Source organism: Lepidothrix coronata, unplaced genomic scaffold, assembly GCF_001604755.1.
Source record: "Lepidothrix coronata isolate B3197 unplaced genomic scaffold, Lepidothrix_coronata-1.0 Scaffold102, whole genome shotgun sequence".
Classification (NCBI taxonomy): domain Eukaryota; kingdom Metazoa; phylum Chordata; class Aves; order Passeriformes; family Pipridae; genus Lepidothrix; species Lepidothrix coronata.
Genome location: NW_016690282.1, coordinates 12013 through 21404, shown reverse-complemented (window position 1 = coordinate 21404; position 9392 = coordinate 12013). Strand labels below are relative to the sequence as shown.

Genomic DNA, 9392 nt, shown 5'->3' with positions numbered 1-9392 from the left:
AATTGTATAGATGGCCACAGATTTTTAACAAGAAGATGAGGGCCTTGCACATCTGGCCCAAGTTTCAGCCTTTTTGGGAGCACTTGTTATGACTGGTCAGATCTTGTGCTTTGGGGTTTTGCTAGCTGCCCAAAGGCACTCTGCCCTGCTCTGCATGTTCTTGGTGGGGACACTGCAAGAGGCATGAGAGGGGCACGGGACCATCCTCACATCCATACAGTGCTGCTGCCAAAGCATGTGCATAGACGTGTAGATCTGCATTAAATAAAAACTCCTGACTTATGCCTAGGGAGAGTGACTTTTGCAACCGTTGGCTCAGCCCACTCTGACACTTGGCCCCTTGCAGAATGTCCTTCACACTGCTCCCTTCACCAGCACTTCACTGGTGCTGCAACTGTCAAAGCACCTCCTGAAAAAGAGAGAGACTGATAGAGCTGGAACTGCTCAGCCTAGTGGAGAGAAGGCTCAGGGAGATCTTATCCATGTGTATCAATACCTGATGGGAGGAGCAAAGGACAGAGACTGCTCAGTTTTGCCCAGTAACAGGGCAAGAAGCAATGGGCACAGCCTGAATAGTGGGATGTCCTATTTAAACATAAGAAAACACTTTTTCTATGAGTAAATACTCAAATGCTGGAGCAGGTTGCCCAGAGAGGTTCTGGTGCTTCCATACTTGAAGATTCAAACCCCAACTATATGTGACCTTGACCAATCTGCTGTAGTTGATGTTATTTTGAGCAGGGGAGTTGGACAAAATAACCTCCAGAGGCCCTTCCAACCTCAACCATTCTGTGGTTCTGTAATTCTGTGAATGATGATGCCAAATAGATTTTGAAGAGTCCAGAGGAGAATTGCAGTCTTATCTGAAAAGCCTGTGTGAGCTAATGGAAACCTCTCAAATTGTTTTCCTGGACTTTGGATCAGATCATTAAAGAAACTTGGAAGGGAGAGAAGGCGAAAAGCTGAAGTTGTGTTGTATAGACCCCTGAGGGCAAATACTTTATTTTTGCCCCCCTTTTGGCACAGTCCTCTCAGAAAAGGTCTCTGGTTTTGAAGCCAGCCTACATCAAGGGTGGCCTCCGTGTGCATTGCTTTGTACAGCACTTGGGATAAACTTTGGGAGGTATAGTGATAACACATTCTTGAAATCACCTTATGGCATAATTGGCACGGTAGAACTAGTGCCCTGCTCTTGTCTGATTTTGCAACTGAATGTAGCTCACTGAAAAACAGCTGGGGGAGAAAAGAAAGAATTAATAATCTTTTTGATCAGATTGTACAGGTTAGTCATAAATCACTGTCAGAGAACGAGCATGGAAGACTTGCTCAGAACAAACCATAGTTGTTGAATGTCTTTCAGAAGTGATCAAAGATACAGGCCACTGTTTTTAGATGCAGTACTGCAAGGACTGAAAAAGGATGCCCTCGGTGGATTGTATTTTAAGTGGATAATTTCATGGATTTCATTATTGAAAAAAAATAGAAGAAAGTTGTCTGACAGTGGAAACTGGGCAGATATGTTGCTGTGAGGTGTATAAAATACCCAAGAATGATGGTTCTGCCAGAGGTTGGAGGTCTACTCTCATTAGCTCTACATCACCACTTTACAAGGGGAACACTGGAAAAGTATCACAGAAACGTGCCCACTTTCAGAGCTAAAATTCTGCAAATGAGTTCTTGGACAAGTGTCTATCAGACCTTAAGACTCCTTCAGTCTTAAGGAGGAGGGATGGTGAAGAGAGGGCAGATAGAGGGTGTGGAAAGCACAGAAAAGGTCAGATAAATACACCATTTTTATCCTCTTCTCTAATATATAAATGAAGTAGCACTTGATGAAATTAAAAGGCAACAAATTAAAAATAAATAGGAGGGAACAATTTTTAATGTAAAGTATAATTAGCCAATGTAGCTCAGGGCTGCCAACTATTATCAAAGCAGATATTTTAGCAAGATTATCAACAAAGGATTCAAATGAATAAGCAAAGCATCTGCAGGGACACAAGTGTAGCTGAGAAAACAATTATAAGGACTATCAATCCTCATGCTTTAGGCCATAAATAGATCACCAGCTGGGGTCAGAAACACAATTTCTCCCCATAGTTACTAAATAACTTAGGCACATCGTGGAGTTTTATCCATAGTGGGTTACTGCTGGAAGCAGAATAACCAGATGGAGCACTGGAAACTCTTTACCCCCAGGTTCTTCTTAGAGGGAGACTTCTAGCTTTGTGTTGTACCTGCTTCCCAGAAGGGCAATAATCACCAGGATTAAATAGACATCAGTCTATCCATTTTGATTTAGATCCCTAGATCTTAAAGGTCTTCGATGCATTTTGGTACAGGTCATCATGGAAAGTCTCTTCCACGTATTTGGAAAATTCAGTAAACCAATCAGGGGAGAGGTTCAGCAAACCAACTGGAGAGAAGCAAGCTTCTGTTTAAGCATAGCAATAATTTGACTTGTATAAATGCCTTAGGCCTTCTGTACTTTCCCTTTCTTAAAAGAGTTTTGGCTTAATCAAAGAGTGGAGTAGGGATGAACTGAGGGGGGAAAATGTAAGAATGTAATGAATCAACCTTCCAGCACTTCTTTCCCTTAATCTTCCTATTTTGCTATCCCAAGCCTAGAGCAAGCTTGTCTCAGTCATGATGCTTTTGTAGTTTTCCTTGACTCTTTTCCACCTGGTTCGAGTGTGTCAGCATGATGGTGATTTTGCTAAACTGCGTTACCCTGGGAATGTACCAGCCATGTGAGGATATGGACTGCCTTTCTGACAGGTGTAAAATCTTGCAGGTAAGCGGTCTTCCTTCTTGTTGTGATGGTGCTTCGGTCCAAGTCACAAATTTTCACGCATGCTTTCCTTCAGCGTGTGGGCAATACCTTCCCAGAGAGGTTGGCAAGACTGTCCCTGGCAGTAGGCTATCCTGTTGTAAAGTGACAAAAGCTTGCTTTGAGGAGAGGAATGGGGCGAGAAAGAGAATGAAGTCTACCTGTGACCATGCAATACAGAACAGCTGCTAATCCTCCGGATCCTGCACGTAAGCAGGAGTTTCCTGATGTAGACAGTTACAAGATATATAGCTCAGAGTTCAGCCAGCAAGAGGCAGGCAGGAGAGAACAGCAGCCCCCACTGCATTCACTGCTCTGCTGAGGAGCCAAGAGTATTACTGATTCAACAAGTACTGTGGCATTTAGGATGCTCAAAGGAAGAGGAAATAAGAGGAATGCTTAGAAGGGCCATAAGTACATCCAACTAGCTGTGCTTGCTGCTTCCCCAAAGAGAAGGTGACAGCAAAGGGTGTCATTCATAGTATTGTTGTGGCTAAGACCTTCAGATATCTGAAGGTTTTATCTGTGATTAGTATGTGCTGTTCAAACTCTGCATGAAGCTGCACTATGTTCTCAGTTCAGCTATTTGCAGCAGGGTGATGAGGAGCCCATCCTGGGGGACCTCAGAAGAACAGTGTTTTCCTGGCTGGATTTGGACCTGCTGGTGCTGAGCCAACACCTCCTTTCAAGTCTGTTTAAGGAGTCTCTGAGTCTGCATCAATTATTTGACCTACAGGGGAAAAAGAAGCTACAGAAACCTTCTGCAAACTTGAGCAGCAGGAAGCTATGATGCCAGGGCTGCATGGGAGAAGCTTTTCCAGCCCTTCTAACTCATTTTCAGAAGTACTTAAATTTGTATTTTTGTGCATTCTGGGTTTTAAAGTCAAAGGCTGGGAATGCTTATCAGATGTGCTCTTGGGTTTCTGTTTGGCAGGTATTTGATGATTTCATCTTCATCTTCTTTGCCATGGAAATGGTCTTAAAGATGGTTGCCCTGGGGATCTTCGGCAAGAAGTGTTACCTTGGAGATACCTGGAACCGCCTGGATTTCTTCATTGTCATGGCTGGGTAGGTTGATAGTTTCTGGGTTTATTTGTTCTGTGTTTACTAGATTCCTGCATAGAACAGAAATGATGTAACTGAAGGGAAGTTTCTACTCTGGTGCTACTCCAGTACATCTGCCGAACTGGAATCAGGCATGCTGGGGTTAGCAGTCTACGGAAGAAAGAGTAGACAAGGTAGCTTAGCTCCCCAGCTGATGTGAAGCCATCTGTCTAGCACAACTTCAGCAGAGGGTGTTAATTTGTACCAGCTGAAGAGCTAACCCAGAAACCTTTCTGGGTTTTTTTGTTTTGTTTTTAAAATGTCTGAGTAGAAGAGGTGTAACCTTTACCAGAACCAAACTGAAGCTAATGTTTCTGTTTCCAGCAGCAGTGTTTCAAAGGTAGGAATGTAATTTTTGTTACTATGGGCTTTTTGCCATTGTACTGCACCAGGGTTATCCACACTACTGTCAGGACAAGCTGACATTAGAGTGTTTTTTACAAAAAAGTTGCTATGGTGAAGCTCTGATTTGCCCCTCTGCACATATGAAGTGGAAAGTCTATCAGGATTTGCCTTTTGAATCACAGCAAAATGTCCATTTCTGATATCAGTGGGATGTGCTTTATTGGAATTATAATTTTCAATTAGAATGCCTTGTGGTATAATAACAATTAAAAAAAAAGGTCAGAAATAAATATGTAATATTGCTGTTCTCACTGTAAAAAAGTGAATATCTTTCAGAGAGAAACCCTCACTTTTCTCTTCCTCCCAGTGAGGAATTACTAGCATCCACCGTTGTCTGAAAGTGCAAGTATTGCTGACTGAACTAGCAGTGATTTCGAGCTCACTTTGCAGAGTTTTACCCTGTGGTGTGGAGCAGCACTGTCTTTATATTTGCTTTTGACACAGTTCTTCTACAGCAAGGCTTGAAAGTCATTCTCTCTAGAGGGGCTTATAATTGTTTGCTTCTGGGAGGAGCAGAGAGTTTCAAACTCAGTGCAGTTGTAAAAGCTTGAAGGCTGATTCTTGGCTAGGTAGTGCATGAAAGGAGGACAGGTAGATGAAAGCTGTAGTCTTTTCTGAATTAACACAATATGTGTGAGATAGGAAGACCTTTCTTGTGGCTGAGCCTGCTGCGATTAGCGTCTGATTTTAAATGGCCTGACATGAGGACTGTGAGCTAAAGTTAAAGCTCATGGCGATGAGAAAAGCCAGATCATTGTATGCTCTAGTCTGAACTCCTGTTGGCAAAATTGCTGGAAACTGGATGCAGTGAAAGCAAGACCCTAGCAGAGCAGCCTTTGAGGAAGAAAGGGAAGAACTGGTATGCTTGAAAAGGGGACGTTGGAGCCCATGGTGCTCCTCTGCGTGGGTGATATGCTGCGGTGTGTTGGGAGAAAGGCTCTGCTCTAGGTGGGCACAGGAGCACCAGCATATGAAGTAAAAGGCTTGGGAACTCAAGGTCTTGCTCTGCCTGGTGTCTCTGCAAGCATGGTATGTGAGTGATGCTGTCTGAAGAGATGATGAAATCAGTGGGACAATGTTAAATGAAAGAGGGTGAGCTCAAGTACTTCATGCAGAAAATAAGTGAAATCCACACTACATAGACAAGAAGGGAGAATATTTGATTTACATATTTCCTTCAGTCGCCACTGCTGGCAGAATTTTGAGGAGAGAGAGGCTCTTTTGTGCATCTGATAGCAGTACTAGAAAAAAAAGCTCATATCTGAACTCTTTTCAATGCCAAAGAGACTTAGTATCAACTCCTTAGATATAAAATAATCAGTGTGGAGGACTTTTCACTTCAGGTCCAAAACGGAAAGAAATTTGTTTCCTGATATCCATGCAATTGTCCTCATGAGGTGTCAGGCTGAAATGATAGTAATCTCATTAGAATATCTGATCTCAAAAGACTTCTGCTAAAGAAAGATTTTTCCATTTAGTTATATAGAACTAATGACTGTATAATGTATTTCAAGTTAAAAAAGCTTGTGGTTATTAATTCATTATTCTTTGAAATTCATTAAAATTGTCTGCACTGTTTAAATCAAATCCAAGGCTTAAACTTGCCCTTGTGTACTGTAGGCTTTTATTTAACTTGAAATGTAAGCCCCAAGCTTTATCCTTATTGATTCCACACCTGGATCATGGCTTCAGCTTACGCTGGTCCAGATGCTGCCTTAGCGTTCTGACTCAGAGAGGACAACCTGCATTAGGTCTTATACGTTTTCTCCATGCCAGCAAGTTAGATCTTGATCAGAGGCTAATCAGTTTTCTCTAAGAGCTTTGTCCTTTTCATGGTCTTAGATTCTCATTTTCTGCAAGGGAGGTGATAAACTTCACTCTTAAGAAAATGTCTGTGGTGTTGGGAAGTAATGCCCGGCCTAGAGTACACGCAGCTTCTCTCAGTTTCAAGAACAAGGACTGTACTTCCCAGCCCATTCTTCTCCCTTCTCCCTTTCCAAATGAACACCGAGGTAGCAAAGGCTGGAAGAATAAGCTATAGCATGGAAAAGTGAAGTGCAGGCAAGGGACCGTTCTGCCGGTCATTCCCGGGCAGCTGAGATATCTCCCTCTGGCTCACTGCACGACAGCAGGTTTTATCAAAGAGCATAACAACAATTGCTGCTATTGCCCAAGATGGTGTTTTGGCTACATAAGCAATGTATTCAGGCAATAATTTGTAGTTTTTTCCTCACTTCCTTGTAAAGCCAAAAGCTATAGTTTTAGTTACCTGAATTCCCTAATGTGCCCCTGCCCTGCTTGCCCCTGCCCTGCTTGTCTCTGCTCCCCACGCAACCCAGCAGCTCAAGCAGGAAGACTCCATTGTCACTAAAACTGTTCAGTTTCCATGGCAATAGGAGATGACATCATCAGAACTTTCTCCACTCTCAAACACTCCTTCCCCCAACCACCTTCAACAGGTTTTTTAATTAAAGGATTAGAAAAAACCCAAAACAACAGTTGTAAGTCAACGCTCTACCTCATTGTTCCTCTCAGAGCTCCTAAAACCATGCAAGGCAATTTGGTTTAAAGAATGTCAATGCCCTTGTGTGCACAAACAACCAGGGCTGCAGATTCAGCTTGTCAATACTCCAGTTCCAACTACTTGTTGGTGACAGGAGGTTGCAAGTTCCCAGGCATTTCAAGAAGACTGTGCTCATCACCAGCTGTCCTGGTGGGAGTCCCTCTTCCCCTGCATTTGTGATTAGGTCTTGTCTGTCATCATTTGTTTCCCACAGTGATGGGTGCATTTGAAGAGCTTGATCTGAGGCAACTTCAGAGGGCAGCTTCCTAAAGTTGAGAGCCTGCTACGTGTTGAAAGTTGAGATAATGCGAACACTAATCACATTGGAAATGTCAGCCAGAGTCTATATGTGTGTGAATTTAAGGGAAGAGTCACTTATTTTTGGGCCCATACTCATCAACTTTTTAAATCAGGCAGTTCTCCAGCAATAAAAGAGTGAGCAATTTCTCCTACTCACCCTTCTGTGAGACAGTTGTGTTCAAGTGTGATTGGAGATGATGCCACTGTTCCTCTGGGAAGGGAGACATCATCCCTTTATGTCACTGGCCCAAGTGTCCCCCCGGCCTTGAGGGCATGAATTCCACAGAGGGAGTGGTTGTTCTGCCTCTCATGAGCCAAGTGCTGTAATTAACCGTCTATGGTGGGAATTTTGTCTGTCTTTGCCCTCTTCTGTGGCATTCCTGGAACATGTCCTGGAATACAATTTACTTGTGTAAATAGGTAGGTAGGTACATAGGTAGGTTAAGGGGGAGTGGACTTCACTACATTGCTAGAGGGCATGACTGTGATTACGAGTGTGTCCCCAAAATATGCCCAAAATCTTTCCTTAACTACTTGTTGCTTAGAGTCCAATGGCTAAGGAGAGGCTGGTCTACCTTTCAGAGAATGCCCTGTCTTTACCTCTCCCCATTATCACTGTGGAGTTTGCCATGTAGATTTCACGCTGTGGTCAAATCTCAACCTGACCTTGCCTCTGATGAGAGGAATGGTATGTTGGATATCCTGGCATTTTAAGATATTTTTTCAGTGTTCTTAAGCAGCTTTTAAAAGTGGTGGATATCAGAACAAGACACAGTACTCTGTGTAACTGCTCCAGTGCCTTTGGCGGTAATATTGTCTCTCTATTCCAGCCTGAAATTTCCTGGTTCCTACAGCCAAGTATTGCGGTATCCCATCCAGTCATTTATGGCATCTCCCTATCAATTAATTCAGCTCCTTTCTTCATTGGTTCAAGCTTTATTCATTGGGGTTTTTTTCCTGTCTCCTCTTCTGAAGAGAAAAAAACCTTCCAATTAGTAGGAACAGGAAACTTTGTCCCCAGATATATGTTGGTTTCATTTTTTCACACTGGAATACTGGAACCTGTATTATTTGCATTTCCAAAGCAGTTCATACTTTTGTATCACCGACTTGTCCTCTTCATTTCTTTTCTCTTCTCCCAAAAATATGCTTCAACTGTAAAATCCATCAGTGACATTTTTTAGTTTTCTGTCAGGTTGTGATAAATAAATAAAGAACAGAGTGGCAAGAATTGCACATTACAGAAGTACATCTGCGCACAAATGAGTTCCCATTTAGTGCTGCATGTGGAGTTCATTACTTAGCCAGGTTTTTGTCTCCAGCTAACGTATGTCATGATGATTTCATATCATTCTGGCCATATCAACATAATTACTCGTGTGAACTAGACTTGTAATATCGTAAAAAAATTATAGCATATTAGTTTGATGTCTATTTTTCCTTAAACTTGTGTTGATTATGGTTAATTTTATTATCCACTTTTAATCCATAATCTATCAAAGCAGCATATTGGTGATTTTATTACTGTATTGTGATGAGCATGAGTCCAGTCAGCCTATTGAGATCACTGTGTACTGGTGCAACATTAGAATTCCTTCAACCCTTGGATGCTTTCCCAGTTTTCTGAGTCTAATCAAAAATCATCAGTACTGGTCCAGATCTTTTCTGGCCTTTTTTAAAAAAACTTTCGCAAACAAATTCTCCAGGCTTGCTTATCTTACAATGTCTCTATTTAGGTACAGCCTAAAATATTTGATCACAGCTGGAGCTGAAATTAGCTCATTATGATCTATGGTGTACATATTTCATCTGACCTTCCCCACGGAACTTTTTTTTAATTGACATTTTCTGCTTTTTTACACTGTTCATGACAATTCTGTTTTCTTGTTCCAGGGATTAACTTGTATGGTTTTATGTGCTCATTCAGTTCTATTACAATTTTTCTACAATTTCTATCTCCTAATTTATATTCATTGGTATTAACTTCCCTTCTCCTGCTATTACGTTGCTGCTTTTGCTTTCCCTTATGTTGTACTGTCTTTTTAGCCTGTTCACCTTTCATGTCTCTTTTAAAGCTTCTTGGATACCTGATAAATATTCCTAAACACTGCTTGACTGTCATGCACATGTCATGAATTGAAGTCTGTCCGGTTTGATGCCTGGAGGTGTTTAAAAGATGTGTAGATGTCA

General features: G+C 42.0%; 1 protein-coding gene across 1 annotated transcript in view; it reads left to right on the top strand.

The window, feature by feature from the left end:
- Nucleotides 1-2701: 2701 nt before the first annotated feature.
- The window catches only part of LOC108501428 (voltage-dependent T-type calcium channel subunit alpha-1I-like), a gene marked incomplete at its 3' end in the record, with an annotated part of 18416 nt that continues 11725 nt past the window's right edge, over nt 2702-9392 (top strand). The window contains exons 1-2 of the mRNA XM_017823305.1: nt 2702-2794; nt 3765-3898. Of these exons, the coding sequence (XP_017678794.1) occupies nt 2702-2794; nt 3765-3898 (227 nt within the window). The remainder of the gene's footprint in view (nt 2795-3764; nt 3899-9392) is intronic.